Consider the following 22,560-nt stretch of genomic DNA (forward strand, 5'->3'; position numbering starts at 1 on the left):
ACTCCAGCATTAAGGGTCCTTCTCCCATCCCTCCATATTGCCCCCTTCCTTCTCATGGACCACCCATGCTGTGGGCTCTGGATTGAAAAGCCTGAGCTGGGGCTAGTTCAGGAATAAAGTGTAGTCCAAAGCTGAGCTTTAGCTTTAAGCAATCGGCTGAAGTTTTCCAATACAACTGGCCCAGACTAATACAGCAGAAAGAATCGAGTTAAAACACACCTCTTTCCATTGGCTGGTGACCCGTATGTAGATGGTGTAGTTCTGGTTGAGGATCAGAGGGGCATTGTGGAATCCATCGTAATACTGATTATCCCCCAGAAGGAAGGTCCTGGACCCGGTAAGGTTCTGTGCTGGGAGAACAGCCGCAGTATAATGACTCGAAGTCCAGCTGGAGTTGTAGTGGATGGTTTTGAACCTCAGACAGTTTGCACTCATATTGTGTTCCTGACCACCAAAGACAATTATTTCATAAAAGCTGGAGATGGGAAACAAACAACGAGTTAAAGCTTTGATATCATTTGCTCATCTATCTTGTGCTTCTGAACTGTAACTACTGCACTTACCCATACAAATATGGATCTACTTCATCTGTGAACATCTGTGAACGCCCTCATTGTATTGTAGGAACATGGGGGGATTGTGCCTGAGCACAGACATAGAGACCAATAGAGAGACCCCCTCATTGTATTGTAGGAACATGGGGGGATTGTGTCTGAGCACGGACATAGAGACCAATAGAGAGACCCCCTCATTGTATTGTAGGAACATGGGGGGATTGTGTCTGAGCGTGGACATAGAGACCAATAGAGAGACCCCCTCATTGTATTGTAGGAACATGGGGGGATTGTGTCTGAGCATGGACATAGAGACCAATAGAGAGACACCCTCATTGTTGTAGGAACATGGGGGGATTGTGTCTGAGCATGGACATAAAGACCAATAGAGAGACACCCTCATTGTTGTAGCAACATTCGGGGATTGTGTCTGAGCACGGACATAGAGACCAATAAAGAGACCCCCTCATTGTATTGTAGGAACATGGGGGGATTGTGTCTGAGCATGGACATAGAGACCAATAGAGAGACCCCCTCATTGTATTGTAGGAACATGGGGGGATTGTGTCTGAGCACGGACATAGAGACCAATAGAGAGACCCCCTCATTGTATTGTAGGAACATGGGGGGGATTGTGTCTGAGCACGGACATAGAGACCAATAGAGAGACCCCCTCATTGTATTGTAGGAACATGGGGGGATTGTGTCTGAGCATGGACATAGAGACCAATAGAGAGACCCCCTCATTGTATTGTAGGAACATGGGGGGATTGTGTCTGAGCACGGACATAGAGACCAATAGAGAGACCCCCTCATTGTATTGTAGGAACATGGGGGGGATTGTGTCTGAGCATGGACATAGAGACCAATAGAGAGACACCCTCATTGTTGTAGGAACATGGGGGGATTGTGTCTGAGCAGGGACATAAAGACCAATAGAGAGACACCCTCATTGTTGTAGCAACATTCGGGGATTGTGTCTGAGCACAGACATAGAGACCAATAGAGAGACCCCCTCATTGCATTGTAGGAAAATGGGCTGATTGTGTCTGAGCATGGACATACAGATCAATAGAGAGACCCCCTCATTGTATTGTAGGAACATGGGGGGATTGTGTCTGAGCATGGACATAGAGACCAATAGGCTTCATAGGCTTTTTTGGGTGTGGTTTGAGTGTGGGCAAGAACACAGGAGCCCCATGATTTCCTATTGCCCGGGGGCCCCATCCCTGGTCTGAACATGGACATAAAGACCAATAAAGAGATGCCCTCATTGTATTGTAGGAACATGGGGGGATTGTGTCTGAGCACAGATATGGGGCCTAGATGCTACCTAGACGCCCTATGCACGGTTTTGAGGCATTCACCAAGCATTAAAACTGCACCACAAATGCCTATAATGAAGTTAAATGGTATTAACGCTCCCCAAATGCCTCACAACCGCAACGCAAATGCCTGGCAGGCATTTGAGGAGCGGTACCATAGACTTGAATGGGAGGCTAAAGCTCCTCCTGACTCGACATGAGCCATCAGTTTTGTCACTGTTGTGTGAACAGCGCTGTGTGCTGCCATGTGCAGAATTTTCATAGGCATTTGAGAAGCATTAAAAACACTTCCCAAACGATTGACGCCTGCTAACAAAGCTAGTGTGAACGTAGCCTAAGAACCATAGGTTCACAAAATGGATATGGCAATGTACGATTGTATTCATTACCTGCCAAGCATAGAATCTCACAATATTAACCTCTTGACGCCGACGTCACACAAATATGCGGCCTCACAGAACTGGGCTTTTTTCTGTGGGGCCGCATATTTGCGTACCTGTCTTTGTGCTGGGAGCGTGCCGCTCGACGCGCACCCAGCACAGAGACTGCACTGTCACTGAGAGCCCTGGGTCCCATTCTATCGATCGGAACCCGGGACTCCCTATTCCGGGTCACATGATCGCTGTGATAGCTCCTGATTGGCTATCACAGTGATCAGTCACTGTACAGCCCGGCCCCTTGTTTTTTTTCTCTCTCTATGAATGGAGAAGAGAGATACATTGTATCATTATATACTGTACATTCTATTATACATTGTATCTCTCTAACTCCTGGCATAGAGGGGAAAAAAAATTTGTAAAAGAAAAAAGATAAATAAATATAAAAAAAATAAAAGAAAAAATAAAGAAAAATACCTAGCTCAAGGTTTGATCTAGTTAAGTGCCAGGGTTAGTGTTTGGGTCAAGGTCAGGGTCAAAAGTCAATGTCAAAGGTCAGGATTTAAAAAAAATTTTGGTATCAGTGTCAGTTAGTGTCAATGTCAGTGTCAGTGTGTTTTAGGTAAAAAAAAAAAAAAAAAGACAAAAACAAAATGCGCACTATTGTTTCTGGGCTGTACTCCGAGTACAAACAACAAATAACATCCACATAGATGGTATCACTGCGATCATCAAGAGCTGGAGAATTTTTTTTGGGTTGTTCTTTGGTGGTAGGTCACCCCCCCACGCCACGCCCACAGCGACTAGCTAACTGAAGCGCGCAATATGCGGACGTGACTTGGGGTACGAGGGAATAAGGGGAACTTAGCTTTGAATATATAAAACCGTATATAAGATCAGCCGTGATACACTTTCACAGCCCGCACTACCTCTTGACCACCACCGGAGGGAGACTCCACTCCAATCCAGTCAACCGACCACACACTGGCAGATACAAATCTTACATACAATCTGATGCACTAACTAGGGTTGGGGAGCAGCTTAGCAATCGCACACCCTTCTAGGGTCCCTCCAGCTATCCTACAAGCCAGAACCCCGGTGTTAATCACTCTTCCACTGTCCACACCCCCCCGCACCAGACACACCACAAACGGGAGCTTGCCACCACCCAACAGTTTATCCACAGAACGGTCTGCTGGGACACCACACACACACAGATCTCCGTCTGGCAGATCTGTTACCTTTTGCAGTCTGCACGCAAACTGCCAACACACAGTGCGATTGCATACAGATTGGCAATGACCTTGACCGAGCATATAAAGGCACTAACATTAATACAATACAATCTCTCCGGAGATATGAGCCCGAGCTTAAATACCCAGAAGTCACTTATTAATTTTAAGATTTAATATCCCAAAGTAGGCGGAGCATAAAATATGTACAAAGTATAACAAGTTACAGAAAATACAAAAACTACAAGAAGACACACAAATGACTATTCACTATAAAATAAAAGGGAATAAAAAACAGAGATAAAACTTTTACCCAGATTTATCCTGTGACTCGAGCAAGTCAGGGAGAGTCAGCAATCCATCAGTCAAATCGAACCAGCTCCATATGAATCAAACTGCCCAAATGTCCGTGTCGTCAATTTATGGGGATATGGACATAGGCTGGACATGAGTTCTTAGCCAATTGACTCTGGGGGGTGTTCTTGTACCCACCCAAAGGCTGTTTTGGGTGCCGAACTGCCCAAAGTCAATTGGACCAAGACCGGGTTGAATCACCAAGTCAGGGATTGAATTTCCGACACCAGCGCATCAGTCCAATCGCGACAGTACCGATCACTGTTCCGCTATCGCACTCCAGCGCCACATAACCATTTCCTGCATATTCCTGGTATTCTACATAGTCCACAAATACAGTTTTTATATGCCGATGTAGCCTACAGAGTGCCCCATCAGAAGGAAGTATTTTCATCTCTCTGCAACTAATATTTTAGCTTTTATGAGGGATGAAACATACTCCTTTGATGTATGTATATACTTTTAGAGCTCCGTAGACAGCTCGGAGACCCCCTGATGTCATGAAGCTGAAACCTCTGCATTTCTCTTTTCAGCTTCAGGAAGATGGCATAGTCTGATTACATATAGGTGACAAAATCTTATTAGCACCCAGGTGCCACTTCCAGAGGAAGCTAGTCCCTTCAGATGCTAATTGATGACCATCTGTCTCTGAATACATCTTTAACCACCTCCCGTCCGGCCCTTGTATATAAACGGCCAGACGGTGGCAGTGCAGGGTCGGGTGGCCATTTATAAATGGCCTCCCCGCACCCTGCTTCTGCGCGCTCCCTGGGAGCGTGCAGCACCGCGATCCGGTGCCCGCTGTGTCCTCCGGACACAGTGAAACACTGATCGTCGGAAAGGACCTCTGTACGAGGTCCCGATCATGTGATCACTGATTGGCCAATCAGTGATCACATGCAAAGTAGTAAGCAAGATGTCACTTCTGACATCATTGCTTACTACGCGTGAAATCTGTGAATGATCACAGAGGTCACATGGTACAAGGCTATTCACGACAGCCTTGTACCATGTGACAAGCTGTGACCAATCACAGCTCACTCAGTAGTTCTCAATGGCTACAAGAATGCAGCCAGAGAGAAGGAGAAATGATTGCTTTTACATCCTATATGGGTGTAAAAGCAGTGTAAAAAAAAAAATCTTCATCACCCCCCACAAGTAGTACAGTGTCACCATGGTGACACTGTACTGCTAGGATGACAGTATGTAAAAAAAAACAAAAAAACAAAAAAAAATAAAAATGTAAAAAAACGTTTAAAAATTATAATTTTTGGTTATAAACTAATTTGGCTTATTTTTTTTTTACTAAAAAGATAAACGGAATAAATTTTGCCCAAGATTTATGAAGAAAGATTATTTATTTGCAACATTTTATAAGAAAAACACTTTTTTTCAAAATTTGTGGACATTTTCATTTATATAGCAAAAAAAATAAAAATTCCAGTGATGAATAAATACCACCAAAATAAATCTTTATCTGTCTCAAAAAAATGGTAAAAAGTTCATATGGGTACAGTGTTGTATGACCGCGCAATTGTCATTCAAAGTGTGATAGCGCTGAAAGCTGAAAATTGGCCTGGACTGGATGGGGGGAAAGTGTCCGGACTGGAAGTGGTTAATGACAAGGACTGAAACTTTATTTAGGATTACATATTGCTACAGGTCACCTCTCAGCTACTCACATCTGCACATTTATGTCACAGTAGGTTATGGTCGTAACAAGAAACATACAGCTAAATAAAAAAATGATTTTTTTTTATTATTTTGGGCCAGTTTTCCTTTGATAATAAAAAAAACCAGGAGCTATCCATTACCATTTACCACCAAATGAAACACATTCCGTTCCAGACAGAGAAGAAGACATACAAATTGTGAATAAAACAGCACATACCCACAGTTAGAACACACCTAGGACACATTTAACCCCCTGATCGCCCCCCCCCCAGTTAACCCCTTCACTGCCCTGTCACCAGTGTCACTGATCAGTGAACAGATTTTTACTGATCACTGTATCAGTGTCGCTGGCGACTTCCGATAGTGTTAGCGCCCCTCCCAGATAGCGCCAGATTGCCCGCCAGTACACCAGTAATCCTGTTTAACCCCTTGATTGCCCCCCCAGTTAACCCCTTCACTGCCCTGTCACCAGTGTCACTGATCAGTGAACCGATTTTTACTGATCACTGTATCAGTGTCGCTGGCAACTTCCGATAGTGTTAGCGCCCCTACCAGATAGCGCCAGATTGCCCGCTAATACACCAGTAATTCCGTCTAACCCCTTGATCGCCCCCCCCCCCCGAGTTAACCCCTTCACTGCCCTGTCACCAGTGTCATTGATCAGTGAACAGATTTTTACTGATCACTGTATCAGTGTCGCTGGCGACTTCCAATAGTGTTAGCGCCCCTCCCAGATAGCGCCAGTTTGCCCGCCAGTACACCAGTAATCTCATTTAACCCCTTGATCGCCCCCCACCCCCCCCCCCCAGTTAACCCCTTCACTGCCAGGTCACCAGTGTCATTGATTACAGTGAACAGATTTTTACTGATCACTGTATTAGTGTCAGTGGTGACTTCAAATAGTGTTAGCACCCCTCCCAGATAGCGCCAGTTTGCCCGCTAATGCACAGGATTTTTTTTACCAAAAACATGGAGCAGAACACATTTTGGCTTAAATTTATGACTAACTTTGAGTTTACGATATATTTTTTATAGCTGAAAGTAGAAAATGTTTTTTTTCAAAATTTTCGTGTTTTTTTTGTTTATAGCGCAAAAAATAAAAAGCGCACAGGTGATCAAATACCACTGAAAGAAAGCTCTATTTGTGTGAAAAAAAGGACGTAAATTTCGTTTGGGTGCAGCATTGCATGACCGCGCAATTATCATTTGAATTAGTGCAGCGCCAAACAGCAAAAAAAGGCGTGGTCATTAAGGGGGGTAAATCCTCTGGGGCTCAAGTGGTTAAGAGCTGTTCAGGTTTCAAGGTCTCTAAGTTTATCTGAAGATACTTTCCCAGATGGAACTCAACCAACTCATCTAATAAGTGATCTAAACAAAGTTATGTTATAAGTATATTCATACTTTGTTCAATAAAACTATTGTATATTTTTTATCCCAGTGGTGTTGTTTGATTGGTACCTAGAGAATACCACCCTTTTTTTCTTTTGTGAACACCTTTAGGATGAATTGGAAATCCGATTGTGAGCCAGGACTTTCTCATTCAATATCAATACTTGACCTCAGTACTACTGAAAACATTTCGGATGAGTTGGCAATCCAGGTGTGAGCCAGGTCTTCTCAACCACCATCACTACTTGACTTCAGCCCAACTTAACACCTTTTCGAAGAGTTGGATATTTGCTTGTGAACCAGGTTTTCTCATCCATCATCAGTACCTGACCCCAGCTATACTGAACACCCTTTAGACAAATTGGAAATCCAATTTGGAGCCAGATCTTCACATCCAACATTTGTATTTGACCTCAGCCCTATTGAACACCTCTTGGATGAGTTGGAAATCCAATTGCAAACCAGATCTTCTCATTCAACATACGTATCTGACCTCAACCCTACTAAACACCTTTTGGATGAGTTGGAAATTAATTTTGACCCATGTCTCTCTCATCCAACATCAATATTTGACCTCAACACTACTAAACACCTTTTAGGTGAATTGGAAATTTGATTGTGAGGAAGGTCGATCTCATCCAACATCAATACCTGACCTAAACACTACTGAACACCTTTTGGATGAATTGGAAATCTGATTGTGAGGAAGGTCGATCTCATCCAACATCAATACCTCACCTAAACACTACTGAACACCTTTTGGATGAATTGGAAATCTGATTGTGAGGAAGGTCGATCTCATCCAACATCAATACCTCACCTAAACACTACTGAACACCTTTTGGATGAATTGGAAATCTGAGAGCAAGCAAGATCTTACCATCCAAAATCTGTATCGGACTTCAGCCCTACTGAACACTTTTCCGATAAGTAGGAAATACGATTGGGAGTCAGGTCTCTCTCAACCAACATCAATACTTGACCTCAACTGTACTGAACAAATTTTGGATGAGTTGGAATTCCAATTTTGAGCTAGGTCTATCTCATCCAACATTAATACCTGACCTCAACCTCACCGATCACCTTTTGAAAGATTTGGAAATCCAGTTGTGAGCCAGGTCTTCTCATCCACCATCACTATCTGACCTCACAAATGTTCTATTGGCTAAATGGGCACACATTCCAACTAACACCTTCAAAATCTTATTTAAAGCCTTCCAGAAGAGTGAAGGCTGCTGTAGGCACAAAGGGTCAGCAACTCCATATTAACCTCTTCCCATCCACCCATTCTAAATAGATGGAGGATGGGAAGCAGCACCGATGCGGGCTAACGCTCCTGTATGGAAGGTCGCATTGATGGCTCCTGCGTGCCTCAGAGAGCATGCACCCAGGAGCCCGGTGATGGGTGTGTCATCCAGACACAGCAGATCACATTACTGCTGTGTTCATGCAATCATGTGGTGTTTTACCATGTGACTGCTGTGACCAATCACAGCACTCACATAGTAAAAATTAAACTGAAAGTAAAGATCGCTTCTCTCTGCTCTCAGTGTGAGATCAGAGAAGCAATCCTGCCCTGTGCGATTGTACAGCACCCTGTCAGGCTGCTTGTACACCCACACACTGCAGTGCAAGCCACCCCAGTGCCCCAGTTTAGTGCCGCTGTGTCCCTGATCCCTGTCCCACAACAACAATAATAAATAATGCAGGGAGGCCCTGTCACCTGTCCCTTTGCACATAAAACACCCCCATACACAATACCAATGTCCTGATCACAGCTATACCAGTGTCCTGATCACTGCCATATGCCATACAGGCACCCTGATTACCTCCATACCCCATACCAGCATCCTGATCACCGCCATACCCCATACCAGCATCCTGATCACCGCCATACCCCATACCAGCATCCTGATCACCGCCATGCCCCATACCAGCGTCCTGATCACCGCCATGCCCCATACCAGTGTCCTGATCACTGCCATACCCCATACCAGCGTCCTGATCACCGCCATGCCCCATACCAGCGTCCTGATCACCGCCATACCCCATACCAGCGTCCTGATCACCACCATACCCCATACCAGCGTCCTGATCACCGCCATACCCCATACCAGCATCCTGATCACCTCCGTACCCCATACCAGCATCCTGATCACCGCCATACCCCATACCAGCATCCTGATCACCGCCATACCCCATACCAGCATCCTGATCACCTCCGTACCCCATACCAGCATCCTGATCACCGCCATACCAACATCCTTATCACCACCATACCCCATACCAGCTCCCTGATCACCTCCATACACCATACCAGCATCCTGATCACTGCCATACCCCATACCAGCACCCTGAACACCCCATACCCCATACCAGCGTCCTGATCACCGCCATACCCCATACCAGCATCCTGATCACTGCCATACCCCATACCAGCATCCTGATCACTGCCATACCCCATACCAGCATCCTGATCACCGCCATACCCCATACCAGCATCCTGATCACCACCATACCCCATACCAGCGTCCTGATCACCGCCATACCCCATACCAGCATCCTGATCACCACCATACCCCATACCAGCGTCCTGATCACTGCCATACCCCATACCAGCATCCTGATCACCGCCATACCCCATACCAGCATCCTGATCACCGCCATACCCCATACCAGCGTCCTGATCACCGCCATACCCCATACCAGTTCCCTGATCACCTCCATACACCATACCAGCATCCTGATCACCCCATACCAGCACCCTGATCACCTCAATACCCCATACCAGTTCCCTGATCACTGCCATACGCCATTCCAGTGTCCGGCATTTTAGGATCTCAACTGATCAATTTTCAAATATATATCCCATAGTTGTAGACTCTATAGCTACAGACTAAATAATATAAACTGGTTTAGGTTATTTTTACCCCAAAAATGTAGCAGAATACATTTTGGCCTAAATTCATGAAGAAAAATTATCTATTTGAAAAATATTTGCTATGAATTTATAACAAAAACTAAGCAAAAAAAATTATTGTTTTTCAAAATTTTCTGTATTTTTTCATTTATATAGCAAAAAATAAAAAACCCAGTGGTGATCGAATACCACCAAAATAAAGCTCCATCTGTCTCAAAAAAAGGATAACAATGGGTACAATGTTGCATGACTGAGTAATTGTCACTCAAAGTGTGATAGCGCTGAAAGCTGAAGATTGGCCTGGACTGGAAGGGGGGGAAAGTGTCCGGACTGGAAGGGGGGGAAAGTGTCCAGACTGGAAGGGGGTGAAAGTGTCCGGACTGGAAGGGGGGGAAAGTGTCCGGACTGGAAGGGGGGAAAGTGTCCGGACTGGAAGGGGGGAAAGTGTCCGGACTGGAAGGGGGGGAAAGTGTCCGGACTGGAAGGGGGGGGAAGTGCCCGGACTGGAAGGGGGTGAAAGTGTCCGGACTGGAAGGGGGGCAAAGTGTCCGGACTGGAAGGAGGGGAAAGTGTCCGGACTGGAAGGAGGGGAAAGTGTCCGGACTGGAAGGGGGGGAAAGTGTCCGGACTGGAAGGGGGGGAAAGTGTCCGGACTGGAAGGGGGGGAAAGTGTCCGGACTGGAAGGGAGGGAAAGTGTCCGGACTGGAAGGGGGTGAAAGTGTCCGGACTGGAAGGGGGGGAAAGTGTCCGGACTGGAAGGGGAGAAAGTGTCCGGACTGGAAGGGGGGGGGGAAGTGCCCGGACTGGAAGGGGGTGAAAGTGCCCGGACTGGAAGGGGGTGAAAGTGTCTGGACTGGAAGGGGGGGAAAGTGTCCGGACTGGAAGGGGGGGAAAGTGTCTGGACTGGAAGGGGGGTGAAAGTGTCCGGACTGGAAGGGGGGGAAAGTGTCCGGACTGGAAGGGGGGGAAAGTGTCCGGACTGGAAGGGGGCGAAAGTGCCCGGACTGGAAGGGGGTGAAAGTGTCCGGACTGGAAGGGGGGGAAAGTGTCCGGACTGGAAGGGGGGTGAAAGTGTCCGGACTGGAAGGGGGGGAAAGTGTCCGGACTGGAAGGGGGGGAAAGTCTCCGGACTGGAAAGGGGGGAATGCGTCTGGACTGGAAGGGAGGGAAAGTGTCCGGACAGGAAGGGGGGGAAAGTGTCCAGACTGGAAGTGGTTAATGTCCATGATTTTGGAATGGCATGGTGGACAAGGTGTGGTGGTCAGGTATCCGCTGACATTTACTTACTGTATATAGTGTACATGTGTGAGTTGCGTAGCTCTACTTTAAATGCAAAAAGTTAATTACCAATATGAATCCACATGGTAGGCATAAGTTATAAAGAAGTCATTAGCAATATCTCACCTGATTGGCCCAAACAGATCCTGCACCGGGAGCAGCTGTACAGTAGAACAATTCATTGTGTTCTCCACATGATGAGGAGGATCTGAAAAGGGGATTCAGGAACTAATTGAAAGCTGAACTTCAGGCTGCTACAAAATTTTCCTATGCAGTGATCCTCAACCCCCAAGTTATTGATTATTGATAAAACTTTGACACACTGTCAGAGACTCACACACAGTGCTGCCATTATGCCCCCTGACTTTTTTTCACTGCACCCCCAGATCAGATAGACTAGATCCGGCCCTGTTTCATAGTACAATATGCTCACCTCAGACATGAATTTCAGCCTCAAACAACTTGTGAGAATTGGATCTTGGCTGTCTTTTTTGATAAGGAAACAAACTTGAAAAATGTTATTATTGGAACACTTCTACTGCAGTATTCAATCTGATTACTGATCTTTTTTTTTATTTCTAATGTATCTATAGCTATTTTTTTATTTCATGTTGGATTGGAACGAACCCATGTAAGTTTTATTTATTTATTTATTTATTTTGCTGTATGTGTCCCACTGGGGAAATGGTTCTGTTTTTCCTTTTCCGGAGACACAACAAGGTGTACTCATTGGAATATATTGCTGATTAATTAGAAATAGAGAAGGTACATGATCAGGGGCAGACTGACAACTCATGGGGCCCCCGGGCAATAGGGGATCATGGGGCCCCTGTGTCCTTGCCCAAACTCAGAAACGCCTATGAAAAAGGTACCAGGGGCATCTCATGGGGCCCCCTACTGACCCCAGGCCCTCGGCCAGTGCCCGAGTTTCCAAATGGTCAGTCCGCCCCTGTACATGATCCAAGGACAATGCCTAGATATGATTTGACCGTTAGTCTCAAAATGTGAACTTCTACAGGAATGGAGAAATGATAAAAATGATTTTGATCATATTACCAGGCTCAGCAAATGCCACACTTGAACATAGTGCTCACCTCCAATTTCTGTTTCAAATGGTAAGGTTGTCACATTCCCTGCTCCGGCTGATGTGAATCCTTGAAGGGCGACGGTGTAGCTGGTTCCATGATGAAGGGGGATCTTATATTCTGTGACGTTACGGAGGAACCATTTGGACTCATCCATGATAAAAGACACATTGTAGTCCCTCCGGGCGGAGATGTTCATCTGCAACAATTTCGTTATATAGACTTTATAGCAGTGGTTCTCAACCTGTGGGTTGTGACCCCTTTGGGGGTCGTACGACCCTTTCAGAGGGGTCCCCTAAGACAGTGGTGGGCAACCTTTTTTTCAACTGAGCCAAATCTCGCCAAAACCACGATTGAAATTTATTTTGAGAGCCACATTTTTAAAAATGAAAATACATCCCCCATATAGTAATTCATCCCCCATAGTAATTAATCCCCCATAGTAATTCATCCCCCATAGTAATTCATCCCCCATATAGTAATTCATCCCCCATATAGTAATTCATCCCCATATAGTAATTCATCCCCCATATAGTAATTCATCCCCCATAGTAATTCATCCCCCATATAGTAATTCATCCCCCATAGTAATTCATCCCCCATATAGTAATTCATCCCCCCTATAGTAATTCATCCCCATATAGTAATTCATCCCCCATATAGTAATTCATCCCCCATAGTAATTCATCCCCCATATAGTAATTCATCCCCCATAGTAATTCATCCCCCATATAGTAATTCATCCCCCATATAGTAATTCATCCCCCATAGTAATTCATCCCCCATATAGTAATTCATCCCCCATAGTAATCCACCCCCCATATAGTAATTCATCCCCCATATAGTAATTCATCCCCCATAGTAATTCATCCCCCATAGTAATTCATCCCCCATATAGTAATTCATCCCCCATAGTAATTAATCCCCCATATAGTAATTCATCCCTCATATAGTAATTCATCCCCCATAGTAATTCATCCCCCATATAGTAATTCATCCCCCATATAGTAATTCATCCCCCATATAGTAATTCATCCCCCATAGTAATTCATCCCCCATATAGTAATTCATCCCCCATATAGTAATTCATCCCCCCTATAGTAATTCATTCCCCATATTGTGTCAATTCACTTACCTTTGCTCCGCGCGTTCCTCTCGCCTTGTTCCCGCGCCGTTCCGGTCTTCAGGGCGGACTGTGAGAGGAGAGGAGTTCGTCACGCTGCCCCGCCTACATCCTGACAGCCAATGTTTGCCACGCTCTGCGGGCCGGATTAAAAGGTCCGCCGGGCCGTAGTTTGCCCATTGCTGGGCTAGCTGCAGAGTCCTGACTTTTGGGGAGGCCGCCCGAGAGGAGGGAGGGGAGCGGGCGCCCGGCACACAGAAGAGCCGCATTAAAGTGTGTAAAGAGACCACTGCCCTAAGACCATCAGAAAACACATATTTCCGATGTGTAAAGAGCAGCTACTGTGTAGAAAGCAGCTGCTGTGTTGAAAGCAGCTACTCTGTTAAAAGCAGCAACTGTGTTGAAAGCAGCAGTATTGGAGGTAAAACGACACTCATGAATTATAATTACTGGGTAAATAATTTTATGGTTGGGGGTCACCACAACATGAGGAACTGTATTAAAGGGTCGCGGCATTAGGAAGGATGAGAACCATTGCTTTATAGGCAACTGTCAGAGCGAAGGAAAGAAGTGTACACTATGGGGTGGATTTACTAAAACTGGAGAGTGCAGAATGTTCATGGGAGCCAATCAGCTTTTAACTTCAGTTTGGTCAATTCAACTTTGTCAAACAAACCCTGGAAGCTCCAGATTTTGTAAATCAACCCCGATGAGCCTTTATTGTAATGTTAAAGTGTTAACCCTTTTAGGACCATAAGATTACGGAACGCCAAAAGAATCAATTTTTTGTTTTTAAAGTTCGTACACTTCAGTTGCTGTAACTAAGCCATTTCATGAAATAATTGGCAAAAAGTTAGATCCATTTGTTGATAACAACTAATATTTTGACTCAAACCAAAAAAAAAAAAAAGTATTTTAAGTTCTTAATCAGATGATACAGGGAATTAAAAACATGGGACAAATACGTCCCTTGGTCCTCAAAGGGTTAACCCCTTCCTGCCCAGTGCCATTAGTACGGTGTCAAGGCTTTTTATTAGCACTGATCACTGTATTGGTGTCACTGGGGATGTGTCAGTTCCCCCCCCCCCCCCAGTGTCAGAATGCCAGCTGCAGTCCCGCTATAAGTCGCCGATCGCCACCATTACTAGTGTAAAAAAAAATGTAAATTAAAATCCCAGTATAAATACCGCCATTTGTAAACGCTATAACTTTCACGTAAACCAATTAATTTGCACGTATTGGGATTTTTTTTTAGCAAAGACACGGAGCGGGAGACATTTTGGACGGAATGTGACTTTTTTATTGGACGTGTTTAATAGCAAAAAAAGTAAAAAATATTGAGGCTTTTTTCAAAATTGTCGGTCTTTTTTTGTTTATAGCGCAAAAAATAAAAAAAACACAGGTCATCAAATACCACCGAAAGAAAACTCTATTTCTGGGGAAAAAAAGACGTAAATTTAAATTGGGTGCAGCGTTGCATGACCGCGCAATTGGCAGTTAAAGTAACACAGTGCGGTATCGAAAAAAATGGCCTGGTCAGGAAGGTGGGGAAATCCTCTGGAGGGCGAGGGGTTAAAGTGTTACTAAACCCACAACAGTACAATCAGTCTGTAGATGCAGGAAAGCATGCTTGTTATACTCACTGTGGGACCTAAGGGGTTAATCCTCTGTATTGTTTAGAAAGGCTGTTTGATCCTATCTTCTCTGCTCCTCCTCTTGTTCAAGCAACCACCACTTATCTCCAAATGGAACCGTAGGCAGGCACATGCTCAGTTTGGTGTGTATTGCTAGAGAGGGTTTTTTTTTTCTTGGGAGAGTGAATGTGATCAGCACATGGCTAATCAGCACTGTCCAGACAAAAGGTCAGGGGATTTCTATCCTCCTAGAGAAGAAAGAAAACTCCTCCTACAAGCTTTAGCTAGTGCTCTGCTGGACACTGATAGAAGCCACAAGACTGCTCTAACTGTTAATGAGAAAAGGTATTTAGATACCAATCCTGGAAGTATGGTCAATGGAGATCTAACAGATATACGAAGCTGGCATAGTTCATCTAGCCCAGGGGTCTCCAAACTATGGCCATCCAGCTGTTCCATAGTTCCATAGTTAGTCTGGCTGCAAAAAAGACAAAAGTCCATCCAGTTCAACAAAAAAAAAGTGATAATCCTACACCCACAGTTGATCCAGAGGAAGGCAGGAAACCCAGCAAAACACGATCCAATTTGCTCCTGCAGGGAAAAAATTCCTTCCTGATCCCCCGAGAGGCAATCGGATATTCCCTGGATCAACTTTCCCTATAAATGTATAGGCTTTTCACTTTGCAAGGTAAGTTTTCCTTAGCTTTGTGAATGCGATGAAAATTCACTTTGCAAACAATACCAAATCCCACACATTAACAATATTAACACAATATATTTGGTTGCCCCTGATTGGATGATGGAAGTCAGCAGGGCTTCACCTCCTTCACCTCCTTCATTAAGCTAAGGGAAAATGCTCCTGCAAAGTGAATAGCCTGTTGGACTTTAGTAAACTCTTTGTGAGTCCAAAAGTCCTTTTGGAGTAGATAAATGTTTTTTTTAGAACTTGGATGTATTTCCATCGAGGGAAGGGACATAACCCACATGGAAGAAAATATATTTGAAATATATTTTTAAAATATTCTTCCCAAATATATTGACATATATTTGAAATACTACAATTTTGGCCGTATTCAATATATTTCAAAATGGGGATCGAAAGTTTGGGCACCCCAGCTAAAAATTTGTATTAATGTGCATAAAAAAGCCAAGGAAAGATGGAAAAATCTCCAAAAGGCATCAAATTACAGATTAGACATTCTTATAATATGTCAACAAAAGTTAGATTTTATTTCCATCATTTACACTTTCAAAATAACAGAAAACAAAAAAATGGCATCTGCAAAAGTTTGGGCACCCTGCAGAATTTATAACATGCACTGCCCCCTTTGCCAAGCTGAGACCTGCCAGTGTCATGGATTGTTCTCAATCATCGTCTGGGAAGACCAGGTGATGTCAATCTCAAAGGTTTTAAATGCCCAGACTCATCTGACCTTGCCCCAACAATCAGCACCATGGGTTCTTCTAAGCAGTTGTCTAGAAAACTGAAACTGAAAATAGTTGATGCTCACAAAGCTGGAGAAGGCTATAAGAAGATAGCAAAGCGTTTTCAGATGTCAATATCCTCTGTTCGGAATGTAATTAAGAAATGGCAGTCATCAGGAACAGTGGAAGTTAAAGCAACATCTGGAAGACCAAGAAAAATATCAGACAGAACAGCTCGCAGGATTGTGAGAAAAACAATTCAAAACCCACGTTTGACTGCACGATCCCTCCAGAAAGATCTGGCAGACACTGGAGTTGTGGTCACTATTCCACTATAAAGAGATACTTGTACAAATATGGTCTTCATGGAAGAGTCATCAGAAGAAAACCTCTTCTACGTCCTCACCACAAAAATCATCGTTTGAACTTTGCAAATGAACATATAGACAAGCCTGATGCATTTTGGAAACAAGTTCTGTGGACCGATGAGGTTAAAATTTAACTTTTCGGCCGGAATGAGCAAAGGTACGTTTGGAGAAGAAGGGGCACAGAATTGAATGAAAAGAACCTCTGTCCAACTGTTAAGCATGGGGTTGGATCAATCATGCTTTGGGGTTGTGTTGCAGCCAGTGGCACAGGGAACATCTCACGAGTAGAAGGAAAAATGGATTCAATAAAATTTCAGCAAATTTTGGATGGTAACTTGATGCCATCTGTGAAAAAGCTGAAGTTAAAGAGAGGATGGCTTCTACAAATGGATAATGATCCTAAACACACCTCGAAATCCACGGGGGATTACATTAAGAGGCGTAAACTGAAGGTTTTGCCATGGCCTTCACAATCTCCTGGCCTCAACATAATTGAAAATCTATGGATAGACCTTAACCACTTCCCGACCGGCCGTTGCATATAAACGGCCGGACGGTGGCAGTGCAGGGTCGGGTGGCCGTTTATGAACGGCCTCCCCGCACCCTGCTTGTGCGCAGCACTGCGATCCGGTGCCCGCTGTGTCCTCCGGACACAGTGAAACACCGATCGTCGGACGGGACCTCTGTACGAGGTCCCGATCATGTGATCACTGATTGGCCAATCAGTGATCACATGCAAAGTAGTAAGCAAGATGTCACTTGTGACATCATTGCTTACTATGTGTGAAATCTGTGAATGATCACAGAGGTCACATGGTACAAGGCTATTCACAACAGCCTTGTACCATGTGACAAGCTGTGACCAATCACAGCTCACTCAGTACTTCTCAATGAGTTCAAGAATGCACACAGAGAGAAAGAGAAATGATTGCTTTTACATCCTATATGGGTGTAAAAGCAATCATTGTAAAAAAAAAAAAAAAAATCTTCATCACCCCCCACAAGTAGTACAGTGTCACCATGGTGACACTGTACTGCTAGGGTGACAGTATGTAAAAAAAATAAAAAATAATAATATAAAAAAATAAAATAAAAATTTTTAAAAAATGTTTAAAAATTATAATTTTTGGTTATAAACTAATTTGTTTTTGTTTGTTTTTTTTACTAAAAAGATAATGAAATACATTTTGGCAAAGATTTATGATGAAATATTATTTATTTGCAAAATTTTATTAAAAAAAACACTTTTGTTCAAAATTTTTGGACTTTTCATTTACATAGCAAAAAAAATAAAAATCCCAGCAGTGAATAAATACCACCAAAATAAAGCTTTATCTGTCGCAAAAAAATTGTAAAAAATTAATTTGGGTACAGTGTTGCATGACTGCGCAATTGTCATTCAAAGTGTGATAGCGCTGAAAGCTGAAAATTGCCCTGGTCAGGAAGGGGGTAAAAGTATCTGGTCTGGAAGTGGTTAAAAGAGCCGTGCGTGACAGACAGCCCAGAAATCTCAAAGAACTGGAAGACTTTTGTAAGGAAGAATGGGCAAAGATACCTCAAACAAGAATTGAAAGACTCTTGGCTGGCTACAAAAAGCGTTTACAAGCTGTGATACTTGCCAAAGGGGGCAGTACAAGATCTTAACTCTGCAGGGTGCCCAAACTTTTGCAGACACCATTTTTTTTGTTTTCTGCTATTTTGAAAGTGTAAATGATGGAAATAAAATCTAACTTTTGTTGACATATTATAAGAATGTCTAATCTGGAATTTGATGCCTTTTGGAGATTTTTCCATCTTTCCTTGGCTTCTTTATGCACATTAATACAAATTTTTAGCTGGGGTGCCCAAACTTTCCATCCCCACTGTATATATATATATATATATATATATATATATATATATATATACACACATACACAGATATATATAGGGGTCTATCTAAGCATTAAACCCACTAACCCCAACATGCAGGTAAACTGGAATATACCATTTTACAGACATTCAATTACAAGTGGACCCGGTGATTACAATGCTACCCATATGGAAATATATGAAAAATATGTTTTAAAATACATTTTCAAATATACTGTATGCCTTTAAAAATACAAATCTTCATTTTTGGAATGCATTTACAAATATAAAAATATATGTTAAAATGACTTTTTGGTATGTTAAAAAAAATCTATATTTTTAAAAATACATATGGGGAGCGCCGCGATCGCCTAGAAGCGGAAGTTGTCCTTCCCCTCCTCCCTCCCTGTAGTCTTCGGGGACACAAAACAGGTCTCAGAAGACTATGGGACCGTTCACAAAGTGCAGCGCTTCTTGCAAATGCGCAGTGGGCACCCGGCTGTGAAGCTGCAAGCTGTCACAGCCAGGGGCCCACATTGAACATGCCGGTGCCTGGGAGAGAAGACGGCCGCTGAAATCAGGGGTGATGAGGACACCGCTGGACCGAGGGACAGGTAAATGTCTGAATTTCAGAGGTCAGCAGACACAGTTTTTGTAGCTGCTGACTTTTATTTATTTATTTTTTCATGTGCAGCTCGGCTTTAAGTTGAATAGTTTGTCTTGTACTCCTCAGCTGGAGCTGCCCCCAAGCTGCACGCCACCCCCACGTCTACTCACCACCCCTCCACAGCTCCAGCATGTGCTCTCCCTCTGCATGCGCAGTGGGCACCCCGACTGTGAAGCAGGTTTCATAGTACAAGTGTTAAGCAAGTCTTTCGCACTGCATAAAATGGCTCAACGACTAACCAGTCTTGGCATTTGACAAGATGTCTTACAGGAGGACGGCTTCAGCTACCAAGGGTGGTGTCCCTTTTCAGAATGCCTGAGAAGTCATTTCAGCAACCTTCACTGGCTCTTCGCTCCCGTACCATTCAATGGAGTGTATGTAGTGCCGAGGGAGCCTTCCCTGAACTGACTCTGCTTGTCTGGAACCTAAATGCTGTCCCTCATGAGTGGGTTCCTATCCTTGGCCAACACTCTCCCATGACATGGGTTCCCTTATTCATTAGGTTCTCTTACCCGAAATGGCTGTCTTGAGAAGTATGAGTCCAGATAGCTTTCCTTCTCAAAGCATTAGATGGGATTCCTAAGGGATCAATTCCCCTACAAGACTCTTATTCCCATGCAGCAATGGCACTAGGCCACCTACAAGTGGGAGGACTAACTGCACCTGCCTACAAGTCCTTATCCCTCCGCTTGCTTTTTTTGGGCAAAGGTTCCATGGTATACAGTGAAGGAAATAAGTATTTGTTCCCCGGCTGATTTTGAATGTTTGCCCCTCACAAAGAAATGATCGAATGTTTGGTGTATTGTAACACTGAGAGACACAATACAACAACAAATTCAGCAGAAATGCGCCTAACAAATGATGACTGATCTGCATGTTCATGAGGGAAATAAGTATTTGATCCCCTATCATTCAGCAGGATTTCTGGCTCCCAGGTGTCTTTCATACAGGTAACAAGCTGAGATTAGAAGCAGTCTCTTAAAGGGAGTGCTGCTAATCTCATTGTGTTACCTGTATAAAAGACCCCTGTCCGCAGGAGCAATCAAACCATCAGATTCCAAACTCTCCACCATGGCAAAGACCAAAGAGCTGTCCAAGGATGTCAGGGACAAGATGGTAGACCTACACAAGGCTGGCCTGGGCTACCAAACTATGGCCAAGCAGCTTGGTGAGAAGGTGACAACAGTTGGTGCAATCATTCGCAAATCTGTGGAGGGAGCTGGAAGTTCGAGTTGCCAAATGTCAGTCACAAAACCTTAATGACTTGGAGAGGATCTGCCAAGAGGAGTGGGCCAAAATCCCTCCTGAGATGTGTGCAAACCTGGGGGCCAACTCTAGGAAACGTCTGACCTCTGTGATGGCCAACAAGGGATTTGCCACCGAGTACTAAGTCATGTTTTGTGAAGGGGAACAAATCCTTCTTTCCCTCATGAACATGCAGATCAGTCATCATTTATTAGATGCATTTCTGCTGAATTTGTTGTTGTATTCTGTCTCTCAGTGTTACACCGAACATTCCATTGTTAGACCGATCATTTCTGTGTGAGGGGCGAACATTCCATTGTTAGACCGATCATTTCTGTGTGAGGGGCGAACATTCCATTGTTAGACCGATCATTTCTGTGTGAGGGGCGAACATTCACCATCAGCAGGGGAGCAAATACGCATTTCCTTCACTGTAGGTCTTCTTACAGAAAATATACAAAGGATAATTTTACCTTACCTGGAAATGAGTGACGATCCCCCAAATGTCAGACAGCTCCCATCTTATCGTGTCATTTCCCAGAGTTGGAATTTGCTTTATAATAGGCTTTTCAGGCACTGAAGGGAAATAATAGGAAATGTTATAGGCAGATGACTGTAATCTGGCCACTCAAGTCATTGCCGAATCATTCAACCCACCCGACTCTACAAACATATGACCAATTCTTACAGATTAGGAGGTTTTGCAACCCAAATGAACATCAGTTGTAATTAGATAGTGATGATTGGTCCAACGTATGGGACACTCCTTTTAAACAGCTTGCCTCAAAATGGTTCATAGGGCCTACTACACCCCCTCTCGTTGGCATTAAAAGGACCCAAAAATGCCTCTTAACTGTTGGAGATGTTCCCTTCCCCAAGGAAATCTCACCCACATCTTCTGGACCTGTCCTGCCAAAGTTCAGTATTGGGAGGGGATTATGCGCACCATTTCATCCGTCACTGGTATAGTTTTCTCCCCCTCACGTGTACGCTTGAGTATTGTCGAGGATCTGGCTACGGTGGCAGAGTGAACGCTGTTGGGGCTTCTTTTTTTATGCGAGGAGATCCACCCAACCAACAGTAGCACATTGGAGACAACTGGTAAATGCCTCCCTACCGTTGTACAAAGACACGTATTAAGAAATACAATAAAGTATGGACAGAATTCTTGAATGCTGACTCCACAGCCTTGATTTCTGATGCCCTTGATCACTAGTTATGCCTTCCTCACTGTTTTGTCCCCTCCAGGATATATTTGGGGTGGTTGGGCCTCATTGAGATATCTGACCCGATACAACATGACACTCCTGTATTTACTCTCTGGCCACTTTATTAGGTCCACCCAGGGGCGGACTGACCATTGGAGCACTCGGGCACTGCCCAAAGGGTCAAGGTCAGTAGGGGGCCCCATGAAATGCCCCTGGTACCTTTTTATAGGCTTTTTTTGGGTGTGCACAAGGACACAGGGGCCCCATGATCCCCTATTGCCCGGGGGCCCCATGAGTTTTCAGTCCGCCCCTGGGTCCAGCTGTTCAATTGCTCGGTAACACAAATTGCTAATCCGCCAATCACAAGGCATCAACTCAATGCGTTTAGGCATCTAGACGTGGCGAAGACGACTTGCTGAAGTTGAAACCAAGCATCACAATGGGGAAGAAAGGGGATTTAAGTGACTCTGAATGTGGCATGGTTGTTGGTGGCAGACGGGCTGGTCTGAGTATTTCAAAAATTGCCGATCTATTGAGATTTTCAAGCAAAGCCTTCTCCAGGGACTCATCAGACTAGGCAATGCTTTTCCAATCTTCTATTGTCCAATTTTGGTGAGCCTGTGCAAATTGTTTCCTGTTCTTAGCTGACAGGAGTGGCACCCGGTGTGGTCTTCTGCTTCTGTAGCCTATCTTCTATGAGTATTTCAAAAACTGCTGATCTACTGGGATTTTCATGCACAACCATCTCTAGGGTATATAGAGAATGGTCCAAAAAAGAGAAAATATCCAGTGAGCCGCAGTCGTGTGAAGAAAAATGCCTTGTTGATGTCAGAGGTCACAGGAGAATGGG

General features: G+C 44.2%; 1 protein-coding gene across 1 annotated transcript in view; it reads right to left on the reverse strand.

Moving 5' to 3' along the window:
- The window catches only part of LOC149433985 (receptor-type tyrosine-protein phosphatase T-like), a 200,383-nt gene that overhangs the window by 72,524 nt on the left and 105,299 nt on the right, over positions 1-22,560 (reverse strand). Inside the window, exons 11-14 of the mRNA XM_089664251.1 lie at positions 20,981-21,078; positions 12,199-12,388; positions 11,231-11,312; positions 220-475 (exon numbers count right to left, since the gene is read on the reverse strand). Of these exons, the coding sequence (XP_089520377.1) occupies positions 220-475; positions 11,231-11,312; positions 12,199-12,388; positions 20,981-21,078 (626 nt within the window). The remainder of the gene's footprint in view (positions 1-219; positions 476-11,230; positions 11,313-12,198; positions 12,389-20,980; positions 21,079-22,560) is intronic.

The sequence above is a fragment of the Staurois parvus genome, unplaced genomic scaffold (genome assembly GCF_062004578.1).
Source record: "Staurois parvus isolate SC_StPar_1 unplaced genomic scaffold, SC_StPar_1.0 ptg001869l, whole genome shotgun sequence".
Lineage (NCBI taxonomy): Eukaryota > Metazoa > Chordata > Amphibia > Anura > Ranidae > Staurois > Staurois parvus.